The sequence below is a fragment of the Sorex araneus genome, chromosome 1 (assembly GCF_027595985.1).
Source record: "Sorex araneus isolate mSorAra2 chromosome 1, mSorAra2.pri, whole genome shotgun sequence".
NCBI lineage: Eukaryota > Metazoa > Chordata > Mammalia > Eulipotyphla > Soricidae > Sorex > Sorex araneus.
The window spans coordinates 351,766,797-351,794,779 of NC_073302.1; the positions used below are offsets into that span (position 1 = coordinate 351,766,797).

The 27,983-nt window shown below is 38.5% G+C and overlaps 1 protein-coding gene across 1 annotated transcript in view; it reads right to left on the reverse strand.

Annotated features, from left to right (window-relative positions):
* The window catches only part of AOAH (acyloxyacyl hydrolase), a 266,187-nt gene that overhangs the window by 173,365 nt on the left and 64,839 nt on the right, over nucleotides 1-27,983 (reverse strand). The window contains exons 3-4 of the mRNA XM_004606887.2: nucleotides 25,287-25,353; nucleotides 15,764-15,863 (exon numbers count right to left, since the gene is read on the reverse strand). Of these exons, the coding sequence (XP_004606944.2) occupies nucleotides 15,764-15,863; nucleotides 25,287-25,353 (167 nt within the window). The remainder of the gene's footprint in view (nucleotides 1-15,763; nucleotides 15,864-25,286; nucleotides 25,354-27,983) is intronic.

The window sequence follows — 27,983 nt, forward strand, 5'->3', positions numbered from 1 at the left end:
AACAAAAATTAATTTTCTTAGAGTCCCAGAGGTAAGTAAACCCAAAGAAGGCAGAACTACAAGTGTCTCAGTGTTGTTTCCTTCTGTGAGCTCTGGGAGAATTGCTTTCTTCAGTTTCTAGGGGCAGTGACTCTTTTATGGCTAATGGCCATACTCTGACCTCAGCTTTTGATGTCATATTGTCTTTTCACATTTAAATCCTTCAACCTTTCTCTAGTGTAAAGACTTCTGTGATCACTTTTGTCTCATGCATTAGTTAATAGAATTTTTCCTTAACAATGGGGCACATATACAATATTGCCCCTTTTAACATACATTTTAACTGAGAAGTGGAACTCCCTGGGTTTGTATCACTAACTTCTATTCCACAGTTTTCATTCAAATATATATTGAGCAGATAATATGGATGGTGAATAATGTTGTGCTATAGGGAAGTGGTAGGAAAAAGCATGGTAGGAAATAGAATTCTCACGGAGCTTACAAAATGGTCAGATTTGTTTGAAAAATAATATTTTGTAAACATTTAGCTTATTGTGCAATTGCTCACTTAAAATTATAATAAAGTCTTGTTGGACAGTATCATATAAGGAAAGAAGTTCTTGAGGACTTAATCTAACTTGGGGCAATGGACAGCATTTCTTAGAGCAAAAGGCTTCTGTGCAGGCTTTGATCTGAGTAATTAAGTGAAAATGAGAGCCAACTCCGGGTGCCAGGAGACCAGTGAATAAAATTTTAAATTTTAAGAGATCTTTTAAATTTTTTCAAAGATAGCACAGTGGGTAAGGCATTTGCTTTGCACGAGGCTGACCCGGGTTTGATTCCTCCATCCCTCTTGGAGAGCCTGGCAAGCTAGCAAGAGTATCTTGCCCGCATGGCAGAGCCTGGCAAGCCATCTGTGGCATATTCGATATGCCAAAAACAGTAACAACAAGTCTCACAATGGAGACGTTACTGGTGCCCACTCGAGCAAATCAATGAGCAAGGGGATGACAGTGACAGTGATACAGTGATCAGCTTTTCTTGATCTAAGCAGGGGAAGAGTGTTTTTGCAACAGGGAAATAGGGATTTTGTTTGTTTTTCTGTGAAACAAAGTAGTTTTTATTGAATGAAACTTGCTTAGAAATATATAAGACCAGAGAAAGAAGTAAATATGTATTCAAGAGGCTTCTCCAGAGTGGGAATAGGCAAACAAAGAAACATCAAGACAAGCAAGTGAGATATGTGTTCAAGGGAGAACACTGACTTGATGTGTAAGCTAATAGTTGTTATGTTTTTAAACTTCTCAAAAGCAGGCAAGAAACATCTCCAAGACTTGAATATCATGTAAATACCCTCAGTGGCATCATTGCCTTTTTTCTACTTATCAGAAGTCCAGGATAACTTGCCATTTGCATTGTTTCTATCTTTTGAAGATTCTTGACATATTTCTGTACAATGACCCCAAATAAGTCTTTAAAAATATTAATATATAAATTCTGCAAGATTTTGTTGAATATTTAGTTAAATGACTGAATACTAGACTGCATGTCCAGATCAATGTTCCATGTTTAGTTTTGAGAAATCTTAAAACCTTCAAGTCTTCAGGGAACAATTTAACTTAGTGACCTCTGTGGTGTCCAAGAGTAAAACTTTTAAGTTTCTATTATAATGTGTTGTTTAATAACCTTCAAAGAATTTTGCTGAGTCCTAATAAGTAAGAGTTAGATGGAATGTCATTTTAATTTTCACTTTTTAATTATGAGAAGATGATTAACATTTCCACCTGATTTCTGGTCCTCTGATCTTTTTCTATAAAGCAGTGTTTGTAGCCTTTGCTCATTTTTTCTTTGTTTTTAAGTGCTTTTTAAATCATGTAATATATTAGATAAACGTCAGTTTTATTTTTCCTTTTATGTTTGTGTTGGCAGATTTTTACTAGTTGCATGTATTTGTACTTTGTGTGACTCTGAGTTCACAAGTCAAAAATAAAATTGCTCAAGTTTTAATTCTATTTCTTCTGATACAAACATTGCTTTATTTGAGATTTATTTAACTACAAGAAATTGATAAGCTTCTAGCTTCAATTTTATTTCTAAATAGCTAGTTTTAAATGAGTCAGTTCTCTCCCACTATATTGGAATGTTATTTTCTAATAAAAAACAAGAGTCTCAAATATATTTGGATTATTTTAGAAACTGTGTTTGATTTCATCTTAGGATGACTTTTCTGCATCTAGAAGGTAACAATCCCCTGTCATGTATCTCATTATTCCTTGTTTCCTCAAATGTCTAAAGAGAAATTTGTGTGTGTGTAGGTGTGTGTGGTGTGTATGTGGAAGGGGTTGGACCATATCTGGTAGTGCTTAAGGCTTACTCATGGCTCTGTGCTCAGTGATCACAGAGAGGGGTACTAGGGATCTAACCCAAGTCAGAAGTATGTAAGGCCTTACCTACTGTACTATCTCCTCTGACCCCTAAACAGAAACTTTTATTTATTTATTTATTTATTTATTTATTTATTATGAATCACCGTGAAATACAGATACAAAACTTTCATGTTTGAGTTTTAGTCATACAATGATCGAACACCCATCCTTCCACCAGTCTACATTTTCCACCACTAATGTCCCCAGTCTCCCTCCCAACCCCCAGTTCCACCCCTGTCCCTGCCTCTATGGCAGACAATTTCCCTCTTACTCTCTGTCTACTTATTGGCATTATGGTTTGCAATACAGATAATGAGAGGCTATCATGTTGTTCTACTTTCAGCACACATGTCCCATCCCAAGAGATCCCTCCAACTGTCATTGAATTTGTGATCCCTTCTCTATCCCAGCTGCCTTCTCCCCCAGCTCATAAGGGAGGCTTTCAACCATGGAGCAATTTTCAAAAAAGGAACTTTTAAAACATGGTCAAATAAACAACTCCACAACCATCAATTTACTTGGTCTTTTAATTTCCTACCTGTAAGGTTGCAATAATAAAACAATCTTAAAATTGTATGCAAAGAATTTAGACAATGTGTAAAATAGTCTAGATTTTGTTGTGTTGTAGCTACTAAAATGGAATGTGTAAATTTTTTAACCCCTTAATATATATTTTTTAAACCCTTAATATATATACTATAACCTTTCATACAATACTAGCTTCCTTACTTACTGAGAGTAAAAGATTAAATGTCTGTCCCTTAAATGGCTATCAATTTCACCTAAGAATCCAGATATGAGCTTATTAAATAAAAGAATCAGAAACTTTTATTGAATCATCCATAATATTAAGGCATATACATAATGCTTCAAAACGATAGATTTGGGGGTGTATGTTCCCATGAGACATCACATTTTAGTTCTTATTGGTTTTCCCAGTCATGGTTGAAGATCAACAATTACTCAAGAAGAAAATTTCCTTAATCTGAGTTCTGATGAATATCGAGTGGCTTATTTCTCATTAAAAAATGTACATTCTCTTAAGCTTTTTTAAAAAATTTATTGAATAACCGTGAGATAGTTACAAGCTTTCATGTTTGGGTTACAATCTCATGATGATCAAACACCCATCCCTCCACCAGTGCACATTCCCCACCACCAATATCCCCGGTATACCCCCGCTTTCCCACTTTCCCCCTGCCCCCCTGGCAGACAATATTCCCCATACTCTCTCTCTACTTTTGGGCATTATAGCTTGCAACACAGACACTGAGAGGTCATCATATTTGTTCCATTATCTACTTTTGGCATGCATCTCCCATCCCAACTGGTTCCTCCAGTCATCATTTTCTCAGTGATCCCTTTTCTATCCCATCTGCCCTCTCCCCTCCATTCATGAAGCAGTCTTCCAGCTATGGGGCAATCCTCCTGGCCCTTGTATCTACTGTCCTTGGGTGTCAGCCTCATGTGATGTTATTCTATACTCCACAAATGAGTGCAGTCCTTCTATGTCTGTCTCTCTCTTTCTGACTCATTTCACTTAGCATGATACTCTCCATGTCTATCTATTTATAAGCAAATTTCATGATTTCATCTCTCGTAACAGCTGTGTAGCATTCCATTGTGTAGATGTACCAAAGTTTCTTTAACCAGTCATCTGTTTTAGAACTCTCTCCTACTAGGCAGAGTTATTGGTGAGGGTAGGATGGTATAAGATGGGGGGTTGAATAAACAACCAAATGGGAAGAGAAGCTAAATTATTTCTATTTAATTTAGATTTTGACTTATTGATTTGCTGGAATTGCCCATGGCAGTAGCCATGGAGGCATTGGTATAATGAAGATGACAGTAATTAATTTGCTTTCCGTACTGACACACAGGTTTTGTTAGACCGAGAGTGCTTGCTTCACCTTTGTTTTCTGTGCACCTGCCACACATAAGCCAACTCATAATTGCCTCATAATAATAATGTTTATAATTATGAGAAAAGCAAGGGAGGAGAAACAAGAAATTTAGAGACTTGCAGACAAAAAAAAGAGATAATTTAATGAAATTTTCCAAATACACACACTCCAATTCAAACAATTTAAGGTCAAAGATTACTTCTCTCGGGTTAAAAATGAAGAGGAATCATCAATGGCTACTACAGGGATTTTGGATTCAAGTATAGGATACTCTAAGTGGCAGCCCCCTGGCCAGTTTGATCTTAATCTTCATTCATTGGTCAATAGTTAAATAATAATATATTCATTTATTTTTCCTTTTTTCTTTTTGGGTCACACCCGGTGAGACACAGGGGTTACTCCTGGACTAAGCACTCAGGAATTACTCCTGGAAGTGCTCAGGGGACCATATGGGATATTGGGAATCGAACCCAGGATGGTCACTTGCAAGGCAAAGGCCCTACCCTCTGTGCTATTGCTCCAGCCCCTAAATAATCATTTATTAAGCACCTTATTAATTCTAATACTTGGAGTATATAGAGAATATGCTTCAGAATGTTATCATTCAAGTTGTATGTTACCTTGTATAATGACTTCAAAATATCACTGTATCACTGTCATCCTGTTGTTTGCCAATTTACTTGAGCAAGCACCATTAACGTCTCTATTCCTCTCAGCCCTGAGATTTTAGCAGCCTCTCCTTACTCGTCTTTCCCAATGATTGGAGGCTCTTTCAGGGTCAGGGGAATGAGACCTATCATTATTGTTTTTGGCATATTGAATATACCACTAGTTGCTTTCCAGGCTCTGCCTGTGCAGGCAGGATACTCTTGGTAGCTTGCCGGGCTCTCCAAGAGGTATGTATATGCTATCATCCAGTTGATCATTGATTTGCTCAAGCGGGCCCAGTAACGTCTCCATTCATCCTAGCCCTGAGATTTTAGCAGCCTCTTCTTACTCGTCCTTCCCAATGGTGCCGCATTAGAGGCTCTTCAGGTCAGAGGAATGAGATCCATCATTGTTACTTCATTTGGCATATAAATACACAATGGGGAGTTTGCCAGGTTCTCCCGTGCAGTCAGTAAACTCTCGGTAGTTTGCCAGGTTTTCCAAGAGGGAAAACTAGCCTATCAGATGTCTCGTGGCCAAGATGCGTCTGGAAGCTTACTTCTTTCTAAATTAAGTCTCAATGAAGACTATCTTCTTGACAAAAATAAGTAAATAAATAAATGTTTAGAAGTGACATTAAGGGTAGTGGTGGAGTCCTGGCATGTCTGTGGTGAAGGTAGAGTAACTTTGTACACACAAAAGAGAGAACACACATGCACAAGAGAGAGAAGGAAGATGTCTGCCACAGAGGCATGCTGGGAGGGATGGAGGGCTGCAGGAGGGAAACTGAGGACATTGGTGGTGGGAAATGCATACTGGTGAAGGGATGATATTAGAACATTTCTATGACTAAAATACAATCATGAACAACTTTGTAATTATGTTTCTCATGATGATTCAATAAAAAACTTAATCTCCTTGCATACTTTTAAAATATTGCATCTTATACTGTTATGAATAACTATTATAAAAATATCACAATAGGTAAATAGCTCAGAGATGTATACTGCTGAATAATTAAAGCCAGAAAAGGAATACTAGCAAGGACAGAATAAATGTTCATAATCTGCCTTTTGGAAGATTAGCAACAATAAAGGGCCAAAATATATAACAGATAAATGGCTCAAGACAGCTTAAAACTTTGTCTTATGAAAAAGTCTATGGAAAATATACAGAGTCCATGAACAAGATAAAGAAAAAGATGTCTTAGTTTTACAGACACTAGTAAGTTTTGGTAGAGATAATGAGAACTGAAGGCATTGATGTCCTTATTTTATAGCTAGAACCAAGTTAAAATGGTATCCCATTTATTCAGCACACATTTATTGGGCAACTACTGTGTTAGAATTACGCCAGGTAGTGAAGATAGAGAAGAGAATCAAGTATAGTCCCAGACTTACGATAATTGATCTCCTTGAGACTTTGTCTTAATGTTTACAGGTGACTTTGAAAGATTAGAGAACAGAATGGAGCATAGCTATACTTGCATTTTTTGTTGTTTATATTTTTCTTGGTCTTTTGCCCATACCCAGGAATCCTATCTTTATTCCTGGCAGGATTAGAGGGATCATTTGCAGTGCTAAGGGATCAACCTCAGTTCAGCAACTTGCAATGCAAATGACTAACCTGTTGTGCTATCTTTCCATCTCTTGGATCTCCATTTTTAAACCATTATTTGCAAATCTGTATTTGACTGTATTTGAGGAGATCAAGACTAGAGATGAAGAAACAGTTAGGAAGTTTCTGCAGACATCCATCATAGAAAGTATAAACTCTTGAAATCAACATTGTAAATCCTGGTTAAAGAGGGGGATATATTATAAGGAACAATTTAGGTGGATAATGGTGTCAAAAATATGGTATATAGTAGAAGGAGTAATTGGTGGGGGGGGGGTAAAATAAATATGTTTTTTTTACAAGTTCTGACAAGTTCTGTTCACTGTCTTTGGTACCTACAAATAAAAATACTTACCTGAAAGCTGTGTGCATTCATTGAAGCTCTAAGAAAACTTTTGAACTTTATATTTTTAAAAATTAGTAACAAGAACTGTAAGAAAAGATGAAATCAAGTAATTTGCAGCAGGATGGAACTTTATGATACATTGTTACACAGAATAAATCCAAGGGAGAAGACAAATACTAGGGGATATGGTGTTGAACAATGACAACCCTAATACTTTGATTACAAAACTTACAGTATAATGCAAGTTGAGGCACTAATCAAAGGGAATGAAGAGGCAGACTAGAAGTGACATAAGGACATTAGTGAAAGGTGTTGAGCACTTTTGTGATGGTGAATGTGAAAAACCTCTGTGCATAAATACCCTGAACAGTAACATTCCTAATATCTTACCCAAACTATAATAGAGCAAATAAAAAAATTTAAATTTAAAAATTAAAAAAATATTGTGTAAAAACTAATATGCACAAAAACATTTTGTATACTTATAATTATTGATTAATGTTTAAAGAAATTTAGCAATTTAAAGAAATTTAGCAAATTAGGACATATGTAAGCCTGAAGAAAACCCTTTCAGGTAGAATGTATTATACTCCTCATCTTACAGATGAAGGAATTATCTACAAGGAAATTTAAGGTGATGTATCTCAAATCATTCCACAAGTATGCGGTAGAGTCAGAGTTGTTGGATAACATTGGTTTGTCCTTTCTCCTCTCGCAGGGAGCTTAGGTTTGTTGAGTTCCTCCCACCATAGTGCTCCTACAGCACTCCCAATTCCACCAGGCACTCCCAATCCTTTGTGTTTATCTTTAACCTCTCTTTTGTGCTCTTCCTCCCCTATCTGTTAATCACTAACATCCCCAAACAGACCCTGTGACTTGTAAACTCAAAATCTTCTGAGGGCTTTGGATTTTGTGTATGTAAGTGAAATTGCCTTTCTCTTTTCTTTATGTCTTTTGCATAGTTTACTTTAGAACAATGTCCTTTTTGTATAAACAGGAAGACAGTTAATGCTATGCTTTTGTAACTTGGGAATTAATTGACTCTGAATAATATTTATTCCTGAGCATCTGTCATATTTACTTAAGTCTCAGCTGCCCTTAGTTTCTAACACCCCCAAATGGCATCAAACAGGGACAGGCTAAGCACCACAAGTATGATAAGTTTAGAGCACAGTCATGGAGCAAACTCTGTCATGACCCAAAAAGAAGTAATTGAATAAGGTCCCTGGCCTGAGGACTGTAGTCTGGATATATAGCAAGATGTCCCCAGGAAGAGCCACCCTTTAAGCTTAATATGTCTCTTACTGTGTCCACTCAAAATGACTAGAAAGATTATTAAGAGGTAAAGTTAAGACAATTGTTTAAATGGATACTGGCCAAGGAAAGAGGGAGGCAGTAAACCATCAGATCAAATTCAGCCCTTAGGTGGATCCCCTAGTAGGAATCTAGAGTGCTGAACACTTAACAGGAGATTTTGTCCTTGAGTATCTCCTAGAATTTGCCCCGAAGGAAGGGCTTGGCATCTGTTCATTATTTATGATGTTCAACCACACCTATATGTAATTACTTCCCCAACCTTTCAATAATTGTTTTATAACTAATGGTGTGAGACTTGAATACACAGGCACTGATTACCAACCAGGTGGGTGGCTCTGTTCTCTGCTTCATTGGCTAGCTCAGGGAAAGGATGGTGATTGTGCCTCCAGCACACCCAGGGGGTCCTCAGTTCACAGAGGGCTGGCTGGTGACCACACACAGGAACAGTCACACTGAGTCATTCACCTAGACAACATTGGCAACAGAATCTGCAGTCTCTCAGAGAGACAGCCTGGAGTGAGAGATTCTGGTGGTTAGGAATTAAAAAGTGAACTCTCAAAGAAATGTGGAAGGAGAAGGAAGAAAGAACAGAGAAGTTTTGGGAAGATGGTAGCAAGTAGCAAGCAGTATCAACTACCGCAGATAATGATAAAGACTTCCTTGAAATTGGTGTTTAGAGGCCATTGGTGACCTCATGGGGAGATGTTGCAGAAAGAATATGGTACTGGAATTTAGACTTCAGTAGAGTGAGGCGCAAATGGGAGGGAAACATAAATAATCAGAGAAAAAACTGCTCTTTTGAAAACTTATTTGGAGGATTGTGATGAGCTATGATGATGAGGCTATCTAGTACTAATTTATTGTTCTGCAAAGAATCATTCCAAAATGCAATCGCCTATGGCTATATATGTAGATATATATTGCTTATTTACACATACATATATGTACTATTTTTTTAAAATGTCTCGAACAACTTCAAAACATCCTAGTATTAATTCTATTTTAAAAATAAAGGTATCAATTGGGACTGGAGCGATAGTACAGCGGACAGCATGCTTGTCTTGCATACAGTTGACCTGGGTTTGATTCTTGGCGTCCTATATGGTCTCCAGAACTTACCAGAAGTAAGTAAGAAGTAGTAAGCTGTAACCACCAGAAGTGAACCCTGAGCACAGGCAGGAGTAGTAAACCCTGAACATTGTTGGGTGTAACCAAAAAGAAAAAAAACAAATAAGTAAAGACATTAAGGCCAAGAATGCTTATTTAGCCAATGAGATAACAGAAGTACACCCAGACTTTGAATCACTATAATGTGTTAATTGGTAATGTTGCACAGAAGTTTTCTACACTCAAGAAGGAAAGTGTAGATGACTTGTGCCCATTAACTTGCAATCTCATCTCCTATTCCAAAAGTGGATTCCAAGATCTTGTTCTAAGCCACTGTATTAAACTTTCCTTGGGTTAGAGGAGAGAAATGTGATTGTAGATGAGTGAAAAGAGGATGTTGGGGGTGTTATTCCTTGTATATAATGAGGAAATTTCTAGATAAAGGAATAAACAATACATGGATTTGTTTTGGAACCTGCAGTTTCCTCAAGTCTTTCAAGAGGGGTTGCAGACCAGCAATCTAGTAATAGAGAAGGGTACTGAAGTGTGAAAGGATAGTTAAATGGGTCCAAGTATGGTGGTGAATGGAAGCCAGACTTTAAGTGGTGATTGTAATGTGATATATGCAGTTCTCAAAGTAAATACTCAAAAGTAAGTTTTCTAAGTTTAGCTTGTTTATTTCTCAGATGGACAACAAGAAATTGTCGTGTGTCACTTTCTCATAAAAACAGTGCAAATCTAACCCTCCCCGAACCCGTTTATATCAGCTTGCTGGATTTAAGAGGGATATGAAATTCCTTTACTCCCACACACTAAACAGCAGAGAGCTCTTGGATCCTGCAGACTTCAGATTCACTGTTTCAAAGTTTGGATTGCTTTCTTAAGGCAGGGGTCTCCCCTGTAGCAGTTTTACTACATTAAAGACCCCTGGGAAATAGGAGAGTCTGTCTCCACTAGGGCACATGTTCTGAATTTAATTTCTCTCAGTGTAGATCAAAGTGATTTGAAGAAATTTACGAGTATGTTTTTGAGATGTTTGCAAATGCAGAGTGTTCCTCCAACAAAGCATGGTTAGGAGGAATTCTATAAGACGCTACAGGAGGTGCTGGGCAATCTCAGACTCTGGGGACCCAGAGGGAGTAGCATAAACCTGCAAACCCTCTAGGCACTTCCGGTCTGCTTGGGAACTTCTGGATAAGGGGTTCCTGAACTCAAACACTGATTTAAAACAGATGATTAAAGTGGACAGACATATATTATTCTCACATATATGCCCATACATGCATGTGTGCACACACAACACACCAGCAGTAGACAATTCCTTGTTATGTGTGTGAAGGAGAGGAGAAATGATATAATAAATAATCCCCCCAAAGTCAGCGGCACAAAACCACCAGGGTGGATTTTACAAAGCAATTTTCTTTTCCCTTTCCTTTCTTCCCTCTTCATTCGGGTGCCATTGAACAGTGTCAATAGTCATTTGTTTGAATATGTACAGATGGAGTTCATCATATTCAATCAAGCACATGATTGCACAAGGCACCACTAAAGGGATGGCAAGAAGCAGAACTGGGTTATAGATGATGAATAGGAGGTTCCCTGAGATTCTTAAATATGGTTTCATCTTCTACATTTGACCTCATGAAGTCAGACCCCCACTTCTCTACTCTGCTTCCTTCTCCCCAGACAGCTCCCTAGAGCTGAGAAACCCTCTGCTTCATGCTCCAGTCCATAGCATAGATTCAGAACAGTGATGGCATAAGTCACACCATTTATATTTTATTGGTATTGAAATTGGGACATAGAAGGCGCAGGGTACTTCTTGTGAGGACTTGGCTAGCTAAGAAGCAGTTATTCAGTTCAAAGCAATAATGCTACTGAAGTATTGTGCATAGAAAAGAACTGGTTTAAACTCAGACTTTAAAGATAAGCAGAGGGCTGGAGCAGGGGGACAGTTGGTAAGGCGTTTGCCTTGCATGCAGCTGACCCAAGTTCTATCCCTGGAATTCCATATGATCTCCTGAACATTGCTGGAGTAAGTCCTAGGTGCAGAGCCAGGAGTAACCCCTGAGCATTACCAGTGAACCCCCTACCAGAAAAAGTAAAAAAAAAATTGAGCAAACCAGGGCTAACTCCTCAGTTGCCTTTTTCTCTTTAACCTGGAAAAATCCCTTTACTTCCCCTAGTTTTCTCATCTTCATAATAATTATACCAAAGAGCACTGATAGGTGAGATCACACTTGCAAATTACAGTGCCAGCAGTGAAAATTCCTTGTTATGTGTGTGAAAGAGATAAATGATTTAAATGATACCCCCCAAAGTAGACAGCACTAAACCATGATCTTTGAAAAGCAACTTTAATTTTTTTCTTTCCTTTCCTTTCTTCTCTCTTGGTGCAGTTGGACATTGTCAATAGTTATTTGCTTCATTTATGTAAGGATGGAGTTCAACATATTTAATCAAGCACATGGTTACATAGGGTAGCCATAGTATATTTCCCATATTTCATGTGTGTGCCTACCATGATGGAGATGACAAAAACAGGTCAGCTTCAGACCCCTGAAGCTCTCTGATAAACTTACACCCAAGTAAGGAAATTGACATGAAGTTAAGAGCTTCAAAACTCTGCTTCACTTTCTTCATCTTAAACATATTAATGACAATACTCGCTTCATAGTAGTAAATGAATACATATAATTCTGGCATATATAAATAATTAAAAAACTATTTATGGTGATTGTTGAGAGGAGAGTGAACATTTTGTGAGGGGACTCAGGAATTTTTTGTAGAGAAGCTCAAATGAGCTTGAAGGATTGGCGTAGTGTTGAGAAGGGCCTTTTGAGTGAAGGAAAAATTAAGACTAAAAATATAGGTGGAAAGTTGAGTTGGACTCCAGGAAGAATCACTCTGACTATAGCAAGGAACATACAAGGATAATATTGGAAGAGAAGGGTGTAGGATATTTTAGTACAGTGGGAGAAAGAGATAGAAAAATCACACAGGCATGTAATTTAAAAGAAGGTAAGTTTACTCTAGCACCACATGGCTGCCTGGGCACTCCCAGGAGTAGCCTCAATGGCTCCAACATAACTGGGAAGCCCATTCCTCTAACCAAGGAAGGTAAGTTCAATGAAGGAGCTTACAGAAGCTTAGATAAGAGTGGTGTATACCATGAGTCAGAGATAGTCCCCACAAATAAATAACTTTTAAGCTGAGATCCTGAAGCATGAAGGGATTTCCTGAAATTGAGGAACAAAGAGAACATTGCTTTCCAGGCAGAGGTATAATGGTGAGGCAACAATATTACATTTATCTCAAAGAGAAGTATTTATGGCATCAGTGTGGGAATTTGTTGGAAAGAGGATAAGGGTAGATAGATGGACTAATTGGAAGCTATAGCGGGCTTTGTGAATATCTCATGTGTTGGTACTGTTCTGCATAAAATGCTGAAGAACTCACAGGTAAAAGAAGTCAGACTCTAAGAAAAACATACTGTATGATTTCATTTATGAAAATATTAAGAATAGAATTTTATATCAGTAAACCAGTCTATGCTAATAGGTTCCAAAGCCAACACTGATGGCTCTGGGTGTTATTAACTGAGAGGTAATCAGGAAAGCTTCTGGGTGGCTGTAAATGACCTACATCTGTATCTTAACTTACTATTAGAAGGTGAGAGTGATATACACCCATTTTATAGGTATTATTTTATGGCTTGGAAATAGAAAGATCTAACATGTACCACTAAAAATTATGTTCAGTAAGTAATGTTTAAATAGAAACATGGAGTATAAAATTGTTTCCAAGTATGAGTATTAGTTAAATGACTGATAAAGAACAATTTATTTTAAAAGAAAAGGAAAACATCTGACCAACACTAACAATAGTTGTTTCTGGTAGGGGATTCAATGGAGTGTTGTGAAGGTACCCCTACACGATCTTCAGTAACACTTACACAACGGGTAAGAGAGTTACCAAACTCTCCACAGAATACAGATACAGGTTGAACTTCTGCTTTTTGTTGTTGTTTTGTTCGGTTTGGGGTTTTCTGGCTACACTCAAAGGTGCTCAGCACCAATTCCTGACTCTGCACTCAAGAATAACTCCTGGGGGCTTGGAACACCATATGTGATAGCAGAGTTCAAACCTGGGTTGGCTTGAGGCATAGCACCCTCCCCACTGTACTAGAGCTCCAGACCCACTACTGTTTTTTCCAAAGGGAGTGATTTTTCAAAGAAAGTTACATAATCTCTTGAACACTGTTTCCTCAGCTTTGAAAAAATGGAGTCCTTCACCAGTGCCTGCTATCCCTCCCACTACCCCCACGCCACGGTGTTTCATCACAAAATAAATAAGTAAAGTTTAAAAAATAAATAATAAAAAAATGGAGTCCTAATGGTGCCCCCTTGAGGGTTTTTCAGAGATAAAGGAAGCATAAATAGTGATGTGAAAAGAGGGAAAACTCAGGAAATGTCAACTATTGCCAGTAAAGAAGACAGTGGAGGGGAGTGTGAGCCTGTGTTTGCACCAAGAGTCTTCATTTCAGGTCATCGCAGAGACTAGGGCTTAGAAAAGAGCACGAAGGACTAGGAAGAGTCGGCCAGGAGCACACAGTCAGCTGGGGTGGAGGTGGAACATTTGGGGATGAACTAACGCCTCTGAATTCCTCCCAGCCAAAGAGACTGCTTGAAAAGTTCTTGCACTGGGAATTGAATATGGGGTTGTGACAAGGAAGATAAGGAAATGATATTTCAGGTATGAATCGCACAGAGTGAAAAAGGGTGCCATTTTAAATGGAATAATTTAAAATGAAATACTTTGATATTATGACTATCTGTGGTGAGATGTATATGTAACAAGGTGTTATTTAAGGAAATCACAAAATACCCCTATTATTTGCCTTTCTATCTAGAGTTCCCTTTGTGTATTCTTAGACAGCAAAGATTATACCACATTCACATGCTACCATAATACCTGAATATACTGGGGGGGGGGGGCAAACCCAGTGGTGCTGGGGCTACTCCCTGCTTTGTGTTCAGTGGTTGTTTGCAGCATTGTTTGGGGTTCCATGGAGCACCAGGGACCAAACTGGGATGAGCCACAAGCAAGACAAACATCTGAAACCAAGTACTATCTATTTGGCTTGCGGCAGTTTTGATTTGTTTTGTCTTGGGGCCATATCTTGTGGTACTTAGAACTTACTCTGGCTGCTCACTCCTGGAGGAGTTTGTGGGGACCTAATAGGATGCTGGGGATAGAACTTGGGTTGGTTGTATGCACGGCAAGCACCTTACCCACTGAACTATTGCCCCAACCCCTTGAGAAGATTTTTTAAAACTTAAAATTAGCTAACTCTTCTAGAAACCAATAGAACCCACAGCTTCTCAGGTGAAATTAATTGACACTTAGCCAGTGACCAAGGAGGCATGAAATATGCAAACTCTACCATTTGCATCTTTTCCTTCTGCTCCAGGAGACAAGCTTATGATATTTAATATTGTCAGTCAGCAAAATCTTGTCCATTGGCTAGATCACAAAGTGTTAAAATGCCTTCATTTCAGTAGCAATGAAAGGAGATGGCAAATAAAATATAAACCTATGTTATATACAAAAACACCTAAACAATCATGCTGGTAAAAGAAACAGAATTTTATTTTATATTACTTATATTATCTCTTATTTTTACAGGAAGCTTATGAAAGTCAATATTGTAAGGTCTAACCAGATTTAGTATACTTGCATTGTGTCAATATTTACAGCCTTATCTCTTTCTGCATTGCGGTACCAAAGTGTTCAACATAACATTATGCATATAGGTATTGTGGAGAACAGTCCCTGAATAATAATGATATTGAAAAAGCAATTATACTAGCTAGGATCTTATAAGCATCTTGTATGCAGCAGTAATTGGATTAAGCATTTTATTTGTGTTACTCATTGACTTCCTACGGCAATCATATTATATGGAAAGCATTTTACACAACTTATCATACCCGTTTTATGATTGAGTGCAATAAAACTTAGACTAGAGTAACCAAATGCACAGATTTTCCTAGGATACAAAACTTTCAGTGTGTAGAGTAGCAAAGTTGTGGAAAAACAGAATACTCTAGTAACTTGTTGAGGATTAAATGAAAGAGAGGAATTTAAACTTCTTTTCTCCTGGGCTGGTCAAATTTCCTCCCTACTGGCAGCCTTGCTCCAGATTGCAGCCCACAAAAGTTAAATAGCAAAGACATTCTTTGGAAGCATGTGTGGGAGGGATATAGGTTGAAATTTGCAGGTGTTATTTCATGCAATATAATTGAAAATGTCATCTTGCCTCTTCTTGTCCCTCAGTCACTGATTGAGGGCAGCCTCCACAACAGTGCCGGAGGATCTGAGGTTGCTGTAATCTGACAGAGTGAAAATCCACTCACCTTTCGGGAAGGGTAGAGATGACACAAAGGTTGACCTGTTTCTTGTTTACAGAATTTCAGAGTGTGACACACCACATCAGCATTCAGATCTGTTCTAAGCCTGAAGGGAAATGGGGCAAAACAAAGACTCTTTAAGATCTCTCAGGCATTAAAAAATAGAAGCTCTTTCAGAGAAGGTAAATCCCCAGACTGGATTTGAATACCCACAACTTACTGCAGCAAGGCCTTTGAGTGCAGTGCCCCGTAGGCACTGGGTCAGGATGATTTCTGCCACATTACATACTCCTTGAGACTAGAGTGACAGCACAGCAGGTAGGGCGTTTGCCTTGCACGCGACCAACCCAGGTTCGATTCCTCCATCCCTCTCAGAAAGCCTAACAAGAGTATCCCGCCCACATGGCAGAGCCTGTCAAGCTATCTGTGGCTATTCGATATGCCAAAAACAGTAACAAGTCTCACAATGGAGACGTTACTGGTGCCCACTTGAGCAAATTGTTGGACAACGGGACGACAGTGCTACAGTGCTACATACTCCTACACTTAAGCAGGGCAGTGGGGCTAAGGAGGAAGTGCAGAGGAATGCCTCTCTTTTGAGCGCTATCAATCTCTAGGAGAAGCTACAATAAAATTGGGGAAGGAAAAAATGGATAGAGGTATAATTTGATAAGCATGATATAATTTGATAGAAATTATATCTTGCATGATTAAGTTTGCATGATCTTAAGACCTCATGCATGAAGATACCGGCAGAGGAACCCAGGTGTGTGTAATTCCATCAATGGCCAACATCCAGAGAGAGACTTAAAAGCAAGCTCTCAGAAGAGAGTGATGCAGAGTCTCTTGCCCGCACTCCTGGCTGTCTTCCCCGGGGCCCCTCAGAGGTGATGGGCTCCAGCTTCCTTCCCCACCCCAAGCAGAGTTCCCAGCGGCCGAAGACCACTGGAGCCTGGCTGCAGCCATGCTGGAGGTTCCTCTCTACACGTTCGGAGAGGCCTCATGCATGAAAGTACCGGCAGAGGAACTCAGGTGTGTGTAATCCCATCAACGGCCAACATCCAGAGAGAGACTTAAAAGCAAGCTCTCAGAAGTGATATCTTTAGCCTACTTCTCTCTCTAGGAGAAACTGGCAATCTTCTGAGAGTTTCCTGCCCACATGGGACAGCCTTGCAAGCTTCCCATGGTGTATTCATATGCAAAATCCAGTAACAAACTGGATCTCATTCCCCTGACTTTGAAGAGCCCTCAGTGCAACATTGTTAGGAGGGCCAAGTTGAAATAGACTTCTAAGATCTCAGGGAAAGGACAAAATGAGATGTTACTGAGCCCACCCGAGAAATCGGTGATTAACGGGATATCGTGATTGTGTGATTGTGAAGTTTGCGTGATCTTAAGACGAAGAACTCATTTATGATATAGACTTATTCACCTAGAATTATTTTCTTAGGATGACTGGAATCCAGGTTGGCTGCATACAAGGCAAGCACCCTACTTACTTTACTATTACTCAGATGTCAGTCCTTTTCTTTTCAAAGTAAATGTAGCACTGTAGCACTGTCCTCCCGATGTTCATCAATTTGCTCTAGCCGGCACCAGTAATGTCTCCATTGTGAAATTTGTTACTGTTTTTGGCATATCAAATACAGCACGGGTAGCTTGCCAGGCTCTGCCATGTGGCTCAAAGTAAATACACACATATAAACATATAAATTTTTATTGTCCTTACTGAGGTAAAGTAAATACCTTTCTTTACTTCATGGAAGAAAGTACAGTATAGTTGCATTATCCCTCCACTCCTCTCTGAGTATAGTATAAAAGTATCACTGTATCACTGTCATTCTCTTGCTCATCAATTTGCTTGAGCAGGCACCATTGTGAGAATTGTTGTTACTGTTGTTGGCATATTGAATATGGCGGGTAGCTTGCCAGGCTCTGCCGTGTGGGCAGGATACTCTCAGTAGCTTTCTGGGCTCTCTGAGAGGGATGGAGGAATCGGACCTGGGTTGGCTGCATGCAAGGCAAACGCCCTACCCGCTGTGCTATTTCTCCAGCCCAGTATATAGTAGTACTTCTAAAACATTCATTTCTATGTTTGAAAAGGCTAAAGCAAACCTTTTATTATCATTCTCTTCCTGGTATATTCAAAACTCTTCTTACCAAGAAGAATGAGTATAAAAAATTTCTCCAAATGAAGTAACAAGTATGGACTTTGTGATATTATGTATGTATATATATATATATATATATATTTATTTATGCAGAGAGTCTCTTGCTTGCACACCTGGCTGTCTTCCCCAGGGCCCCTTGAAGGGGATGGGCTCCAGCTTCCCTCCCCGCTCTGAGCAGAGCTCCCAGCAGCCAAAGACCACTGGAACCTAGCCACAGCCATGCTCAAGGCCCCTCTCCACTCGTTTGACAATACCAGTACCAGCAGAGGAACCCAGTTGTGTGTAATCCCATCAGCAGCCAAAATCCAGAGACTTAAAAGCAAGCTCCCAGGAGGATATTTTATAACCTACCTTTCCCTCTGGGAGAAACTAGCAAGCTACTGAGAGCTTCCTGCCCACGTGGGACAGCCTTGCAAGCTTCCCATGGTGTATCTATATGCCAAAGCCAGTAACCAGCTGAATTTCATTCCCTTGACCCTGAAAGGGCCTCCAATGCAGCATTGTTTGGAAGGCTGATAAGAGAGAGGCTTCTAAAATCTCAGGGATAGGATGAATATAGAGGTTACTGAGACTGCTTGAGCAACTCAACGATCAACAGGATTTTGTGATCGTGATATATTTATGATATATGGAAGGATAATTGTTGATTTTAGATGATATATTTGGGACTTCATTCTTATTCACATGATTCTTTACCCCCATTCACCCATAAAGATGGGTTCCTGGCAACTATGTTTATACTTGAGTTGATTGGGTCTCTTTTGACTATTGTGCAAATGTGACCAGTCAGATTCTCTTATGGAACTTTAGAATTAGTATTAAAAGTTTGACTTTAGGATGTTATCAGAATGAATGAAGCTGTAGTGACTTGGATACTATATATATATATATATATATATACATATATATATATACACACACACACATAAACATATATATATTCATTTCCAGACATGGAAATTGAGTATTCAGAAAGCTAAGGGAGGGATTGTATAGGCAGCACATTCACTTGCAATGAAGAAGCCTGCATAGATTATGCATGTTTCTTCGTTCTAGTGACTGATTTGCTCTCTTTCTGATCTAAGACCTAGCTATTTTCCTGCCCTGAGTATCATGATATGCCCTCAATTCTCTTACAATAAATTCACTTTGCCTCCAGCCCCAATAATTACAAAGTGACTAGTACAACTGTCACAATGCCAAACACCAGTTTTCTCTCCCTCATTCTCTTCTTCATCTTTCTTCATGAGACCATTTGTTTCTATTGTTTATGATAGAAGGTGGTCACAGCCTACAAGTGACCAACACTTGAGAACTATGGGTTAGAGTGGGAAAGCTTCCACACTGTAATCTTTTTATCACAGTGGGCCTGATATAAATAATCGAATCTGCTTCCAATTCTGTTTCCCTGATCTATTAGGTTGTTAACTCCTCCAAGAGAATTTTATACCTGGACATAAAAAATAACAAATGACCCTTATAAGGATAAAAATTAGGGAAAAAATCAATAAAATAAAGAAAAAAAAGCAAAAGCACCCGTTTCACTTAGTATGTAAGTAGCAGTTTTAGTGGTTGTTCAACATTAAGAATAAATAATAATTTGAACTATCAACCATAAAATCTTTTAATGAATCTTACTGTAAAAATAACTTCTTTGTTTGAATTAAAATATTTCTTATCAAAGCCTATTTGATAAAAACTTTCCATGTCAGAGATCTTAAACTATTTAGATGATCACTAATATTTAAAAACATAGGCTGGCTCTTTAACCAGTGATTCTGGGAAAACTGGACAGCTACATGTGAAAAACTGAACTTAGGTCTCTATCTAATGCCATGCACAAAAGTCAGATCAAAATGGGTTAAAGATCTCAATATTGGATCTTCATCCATAATGCACATGGAAGAAAACAGGCAAAATTCTCCATGATATTGAAGCTAAAGGCAGCTTCACAGATGAAACATCACTGACCAAGCAAGTGGAAGAAAGATAAATAAATGGGACTAGTGGAACTAAGAAGCTTCTGCACCTCAAAAGAAACAGTGACCATGATACAAAGACAGCCCATGGAATGGGAAAAATTATTCACCCACTATCCATCTGATGAAGGGTTAGTATAAAAGACATACAAGGCACTAGTAGAACTTTACAAGGAAAAAAAAACCCAACCAAATCATAAAATAGGGAGAAGAAACTAACAGAAACTTCCACAAAGAAGAAGTTCAAACGGCCAAAAGCACATGAACAAACACCCTCATTACTAATAATCAGGGAGATGCAAATTAAATGAGATATCATCTCACACCACAGAGACTGGCATACTTTTGTATGTAAAGAAAAAGAACAACCAGTGCTGGCATGGATGTGGAGAGAAAAGGACTCTCATTTATTGCAGTGGAAATGCCAACTTTTGGGAAAACAAAAGGCTATCTAACCTTTTGGGAAAACAATATGGACATTCCTCAAAAAACTAGAAATTGAACTCCCATTTGACCCAGCAATATTACTACTGGGAATATACACTGAGGGACCAAAACACACAGCAGAAACATCATCTGTACTTCTATGTTCATTGCAGCACTATTCGCAATAACCAGCATCTGGAAACAATCTGAGTGCCTGAGAACAGATGGCTGGAAAAAGAAAATATGGTAGATCTACACAATGGAATACCATGCAGCTGTTAGGAAAAAATGAAGTCATAAAATTTTTCTATAAATGGGTGGATACAGAGAATAGAGTCAGAAAGAGAGGGACAGATATAAAATGACAGAATTCATTTGTGGTATATGTAAAAAAATAGTATTAGAGTAATATCTAAAGCCAAGGAAAATAGACCCCAGGAGGACTGGTCAATGGAGTTTACCACAAGTGTGTAGGGGGCAGAGGGCAGGTAAGGCAGAAAAGTGGTCAGTATGAGAATAATAGCTAGAAATGATCATGCTGGATAAGATCTGAGTATTGAAAATAGGCAAAGGGATATACATGATAACCTTTTAGTATCTATATTGCAAACTGCAATGTCCAAAAGAGAGGGAGGGAGGTCAGGGGGAGAGAGGGGAGAGAGACACAGAGAGAAAGAGATGAAAGAAAGAAAGAAAGAAAGAAAGAAAGAAAGAAAGAAAGAAAGAAAGAAAGAAAGAAAGAAAGAAAGAAAGAAAGAAAGAAAGAAAGAAAGAAAGAAAGAAAAAGAAAGAAAGGAGGAAGAAGGAAAGAAAGAGAGAGAAAGAAACAAAGAAAGAGGAAGGAAGGAAGGAAGAAAGAAAGAAAGAAAGAAAGAAAGAAAGAAAGAGAGAGAGAGGGAGGAAGGGAGGGAGGAAGGAAGGAAGGAAGGAAGGAAGGAAGAGAGAGGATGGTAGGAAGAAAGAAAGAAAGAAAGAAAGAAAGAAAGAGAGAGAGAGAAAGAAAGAGAGGAAGGAAAGAAGGAAGAGAGAGGAAGGAAGGAGGAAAGAAAGAAAGGAAGAAAGAAAGAGGAAAGAAGGAAGGAAGGAAGAGAGAGAAAGGTAGGAAGAAGAAAGAAAGAGAGACAGAGAGACAGAAAGAAAGAATGAAAGAAAGAAAGAAAGAGAAAAAAAGAGAGGAAGGAAGGAAAGAAGGGAGAGGAAGGAAGGAGGAAAGAAAGAAAGGAAGAAATAAAGAAGAAGGAAGGAAGGAAGGAAGGAAGGAAAGAAGGAAGGAAGGAAGAAGGAAGAGAGAGGAAGGAAGGAAGAGAGAGGAAGGTAGGAAGAAGAAAGAAAGAAAGAAAGAAAGAAAGAAAGAAAGAAAGAAAGAAAGAAAGAAAGAAAGAAAGAAAGAAAGAAAGAAAGAGAGAGAAAGAAAGAAAGAAAGAAAGAGAGAAAGAAAAAGAAAGAAAGAAAGAAAAGAGAGAGGAAGAAAGAAAGAAAGAAAAGAGAGAGGAAGAAAGGGAGGAAGGAAGGAAGGAAGGAAGGAAGGAAGGAAGGAAGGAAGGAAGGAAAGAAGGAAGAAAGAAGGAAGAGAGAGGAAGGAAGGAAGAGAGAGGAAGGTAGGAAGAAGAAAGAAAGAAAGAAAGAAAGAAAGAAAGAAAGAAAGAAAGAAAGAAAGAAAGAAAGAAAGAAAGAAAGAAAGAAAGAAAGAAAAGAAAGAGAGGAAGAAAGGGAGGAAGAAAGAAAGAAAGAAAGAAAGAAAGAAAGAAGGAAAGAAAGAAAGAAAGCATAAGAAAGGAGAGAGAAAGAAAGAAAGAAAGAAAGAAAGAAAGAAAGAAAGAAAGAAAGAAAGAAAGAAAGAAAGAAAGAAAGAAAGAAAGAAAGAAAGAAAGAAAAAGAGAGATAGAGAAAGAAGGTGTCTGCCATAGTGGCAGGTAGTTGGGGGGGTTGTGAGAGGGAAACTGGGGACATTGTAAATGTATACTGGTGGAAGAATGAGTGTTGGGACAAAGAATGACTGACACCCAATCACAAGCAGATTTGTAACTTTATCTCATGGTGATTCAATAAAAAAAATTAAACAAAACAAAACAAAAACATAGGCTGGGATCATGTACTCCCTGATTTTACTTTTTAACTAAAGGTTAAAAAGAAGCCCCATTTTCTTTCCTTTTCTTTTTTTCTTTTTGGGTCACACCTGGTGATGCACAGGCGTCACTCCTGGTGGTGCTCGAGGAACCATGTGGGATGCTGGGCCAAACCCGGGTTGGCCACGTGCAAGGCAAACGCCCTCCCTGCTGTGCTATCGCTCCAGCACCAAAGCCCCACTTTCTGAACTGAGAGACCACCTGTTTGTGACAGCTAAAGTTTGTTGTCAAACTGACATCCAGAGTGTCAGCAAGCCGAGAGAGGTTTCACACATCTGTTCTCAACTTAATGGTCAGAGCTTAGATGTCCTATGTCCTATTTTGCAGAGGAATGCTGTCTTCAAGAGGATTTTATATTTGGTGTACACTTAGGATGTGATAAAAAAGATTGGTTAAATTTTAAAAATTATTTTAATATTTAATATTTAAATAAATAAATCTGGTTAAACTGCTGGGACATTAGTGGCTTGCAGGACCACCAGAGAAAACTCATTCTATAGTATCCAACAGGTGTTCTCCTTCCTCCTGCAAATAGAGCACAATTTCAGGTAGATGAATTTGTTCATGAGGGTGAAGAAGAAGAATACTCCATCACAAAGTGAGGAGGCAGCTCTCTGAACTGGAATAAAAGGAGGCAAGTGGGCATATGAGGTCCTTCTTAGGGACTCTTAAGACCACAGAGTCGTCATTAAAAGACTAAAAGTTAAAAAGCAGTCCTTTAGTTTGGCTTGAGATAAGTGTGAAACATTAGATTACATAATATGTAGCAAAGAAAGTTGCCTTATTACATATTATATGCCTATTTGTCCATTTCCCTACTTGTCCAACTATGTGGCAAAAGATATGCATAATTGACAGCATTGGACTGTTCCTGGAGTAGTTCTTCCCTGTCTAACCCCAGGAACCTGGGGGAGAGCTTAGATGTCCTATGTCCATCTAAAATCCCATGACTCTCCTAAAGCTAGGAAAAACAGCTGCTAAACAGTCCGTGAACCACTGGGGATTGACTTGTGAGTAGTAAAATGGGATGCTGTCTGAATTAGGACACACATTAAATGTTGAAAGTCTGAAATTCAGGTAAAATTGAGTCATGAAGAAGCAATTTTTAGGACCCTTATCAACCCAGGCCTACATCTGGAGGATTAAAAGAAACTGTAAGAATACAACATAAGAGGAGAAATTCTATCAGCGAACCACTAATGGGTATTAGAAAATGACAGAGCAGTAAAACTAACAGTGGGCAAAACTACTGAGCGGGTGGTTTGTTACATCCACCACCTCCTCACACTGAGAATAGGCAGAACTTTGAGTCCTCTCAAAGAACAACACCTTCTCTACCCAGGAAGTCTTCCAGGAGTTCTTTCTGAGCCCATTCTTTATTAATACCAGTGCTTAGTTGTAATAATTTGAGGTGGATTTGTCTGTGTATAATTTGGATTATGTGACTGCTCCACTTGTTTCTCTGGTTTTGTTCTTAGCCTAAGAGGCTCTCTGAGCAAGCTGGTATGGTCTCATAGCATCTGGCTCATAGTAAGTGTGCAAACAGGTTCATTAAATAGGTTGAAAGGATGTTTTGTTTGTTTGTTTTAGTACATGCATGTAAGTTTCCTTGAAGCAATCTAGACTTAGCTCAGAGGTAAAATTTTGTTTGTTTTTTGGGTTACGCCCAGTTGTGCTCAAGGTTTGCTCCTGACCCTGTACTAGGAGTCACTCTTGAGGATGTTTGGGGTGTGGTCTATGGTTCTGGGGATAAAACCGGGGTCAGTGGCATACAAGGCATGTGCCTATATCCCTGTACTACCTCTATGGCTCACAATTTTTTAAAAAAATAGTTAATTAACTCAACAAACATTTTCTAACTACCCTCAAATTTTCATTAGGCATCAGAAATGTACAGCCCTCTATTTACCCTCCTCTTCTTGCAACTCCCTTCGTTCATTCACTCCTGCTTGCATTTATTCCTCTCTCTCATTCTTCAGTCTTTTTGCATATTTAGAATTAAATGCATTAAATGTAATACTGTCTTCATACAGTAAAATAACAGCTAAAAAGCATACATTCTACGAGTATATTAATATAATTTAGATACTGTCACTGTCACTGTCATCCCGTTGCTCATCGATTTGTTTGAGCGAGCACCAGTAACATCTCTCATTGAGAGACTTATTGTTACTGGAGCGATAGCACAGCGGTTAGGCTTTCACCTTTCACTCAGCCAACCCATGTTCGATTCCTCTGCCCCTCTTGGAGAGCCCAGCAAGCTACTGAGAGTATGGAGCCTGCATGGCAGAGCCTGGCAAGCTGCCTGCATATTGGATATGCCTAATATAATATAGGGTATTAATAATTATTTTATTGATCTTAATTTTAATTATGATAAACAATCATAATTCATTGTATGAATACATATATATGTAATACAACTAGAAAAGGAAAGCAAGAGAAAGATGAACGTGGGACCTATTACTTGGGTGAAGCTTAGCATGAGAATGAAATTAGACCCATATAAAAAGGTAAGGTTTATTTTGAGTAGTGGACTTGAGAGCAAACCAAATTATTCAAATTCATTAAATAAAAAATTAAAATATCAGGGAGCCATATATAAATATTTGGTGAGAATGTGTTATGAACTCAGAATTTCAAGGGAGTTCTTGTTTAGAGTTTCAAAGGATTCCAATCAATGCTGAATTTTCCACTACCAACATGAACTGGTATATAATGCAGTCCCTCATTCAGTAAGTATATCCCACTGGAAACAGAGACAGATATTTTCTGAGTTTTTGTGTTTTTTTCCCAGGAGATCAGCAAATGATCATGGCATACTCACAGTTTTATGATATCTGGCCCAAACACCTGAATCACTAAGTAGCATGTAGTTTTCAAGAACAGCTTTTCTACAGAAAACAAAAAAGGGAAAACATAATATTTTTTCTACAATGAATTAATACAGGGGTTAATAATTCAACCTTATTAAAAACTGAAATAGGATTGTTAATTTATCATTAAGCAATAGCACAGCGGGTAGGGCATTTGCCTTGTAAGTGGCCAACCCAGGTTTGATTCCTTCATCTCTCTTGGAGAGCCTGGCAAGCTACCAAGCAGGGCAGAACCTGGCAAGCTACCCGTTTTGTATTCTATATGCCAAAAACAGTAACAACAAGTCTCACAATGGAGCTGTTATTAGTGCCCGCTCGAGCAACTCAATGAACAACAGGACAACAGTGCTACAGTGCAAGGTAACAATTTTTGGGGTTGGAGGAAAATGTTAAAGTTAATATCTCTATTGAAAATATTATTCCCATTTCAGGTTTATGTGAGTGTCACTTTATTTACTATACATACTAAAGATCACTTCTTTAATAAAAAAATACAACAACATGCTTTAATAAAAAATTCACTTTTAAAACATAGTTGGGAATAACTGAATGTCGATGAGCAGTTTTTATTAAAGTTGAAAGAGGCAGGACTCTCATTAAGGTAAATAATCTGAAATACAGTGGATAAAATTTTTCTTACTTTTCTTTTTTATGTTTTTTTAGGCCACACCAGGCAGTGCTCAGGACTCACTCGTGGCTCTGCACTTGGGAATCACTCCTGGTGGCCTTGGGGTACCATATGGGATGCCGGGGATCAGACCAACTGCAAGGCCAATGCCCAGGCTGCTGTATCTCTCGGGCCTTTCTTATTTCTCGGCCCTGTTCCCAATTTCTTATTTATATAGTTCAGTTTGGACGATCAATTTACGCTTATTTCAGGATTAAAAAAAAGCCATTGTCATTGGTGTCCCTGTGTTACACGAAAGAAAAAACAGGAAGGGATCAGAAAGAGGAAGGTAGCGCGGTGGCTCATGTTACACATTTAATTAACATATATGATATCATTGGCCATTTCACAGATGCATAAGGGTATGTGCAATCTCACTCGCTGCCCTTCAATCTTCATTTGTATAGGAACATACAAGACAATCTTGGCAACCCATACAAGGGCACATGCGCTCTGTTTGGCCATCACCCAATCACCTCGCACCTTCATTTGCATATGCAACCAGATTGGTTGTTCTGGTCAGACGACCCCAGATGGTCCAACCAGAGAGCAGAATCAACTAAGAGGCAGGGATAATAATGTATATGAACCATGTTGTCATGCAGAAGGGAACCCTATTTACCTGTAGAGACACAGCCACATGAATTGTAAGAAAGTCATAGAAGACATGTGGTGGTCAGTGTATAAGCTAACCTTATACACAGCCTATCAGAACTCAGAGCAGGTCACAATCTGCTGTAACACTTGCATTACCATCAACACAAAAGATTTAGACATACACTCATAAACACCCTGAACAAAAGAATTGACGACATAGGTCCTTATTTTATTTTACTCAATTTTTTTGAAGAATGCTCTTGTTTTTGCTCAGGAAACCAACAGTGGTGCCAAGGGTTAAAACGGGATCAGCAGCATGCAAGGTGAACACATTACCCCCAATATTATCTCTCTGGCTCCCACCCTTAACAAAATAATATGCTTTCTCTCCATACTAAAGAACAGGAAAGATTTTTTAATTCATTTGTTTGCACAAACAACCTATATGTGGCGCCCTGGTAACCCCACTTAGACCTTACTATAGTTAGGGACTGTCCTGGTAAGGGGTAGAAATTTCTAAGAATGTTTCTTTTTTTTAAAAAAAATTTTATTTTTTTTATTTTATTAGTTCACCATGTGGAAAGTTACAAAGCTTTCAGGTTTAAGTCTCAGTTATACAATGCTCAAACACCCGTCCCTTCACCAGTGCACATATTCCACCACCAAGAATCATAATATACCTCCCCCCTTCCCCCCACCTCCCCAGCCCCCCACCCCGCATGTGTAACTGGTAAATTTCACTTTACTTTCACTTTACTTTGATTACATTCAATATTTCAATAAAAAATTTCACTATTATTGATGTGGAGTTTCTCCCCCCTAAAGCCGATCTGCTGAAAAGAAAGCATTTGGTAATTTGTTTTCCATTGCTGATAATAAAGAGATATGAGGTCCGGAGGCCGCACTAGCAGCAGTATAGTTTTGGATTTCTGTATTTGAGTAACTTAGTCTAGTGAAATGTCTGCCAGGAATCACAACATTGTAAGCTTGTACCTTTCAGCTACTTTATATTCCACATATGAGTTCGATCTTTCTATGCTAAGAATGTTTCTTTTCATGAGATTCTCAAACTAGACCACCATAGATGTTTTGGAAGGTAGGATGGTGAAACACACACACACACACACACACACACACACACGAGAACTCTCTCTGGTAGTTTCTCTTTTACTCGATGAAAAATAATATAAATATTATTTTTTGTGCTAAAATACATATGGCTATAGGGTTTTACAGCAAAGTTTGAGACTTCAAAAAACTGTGCTTTTTAAGTAGCAACTTTAAACAATAATTCCATGCTACTATTGATCTGAAAGAAATTTAAAAAAAGGGCTATAAGGGAGTACTATAAACAGCTTAAGGGCAACACATTATGTAAAATGTA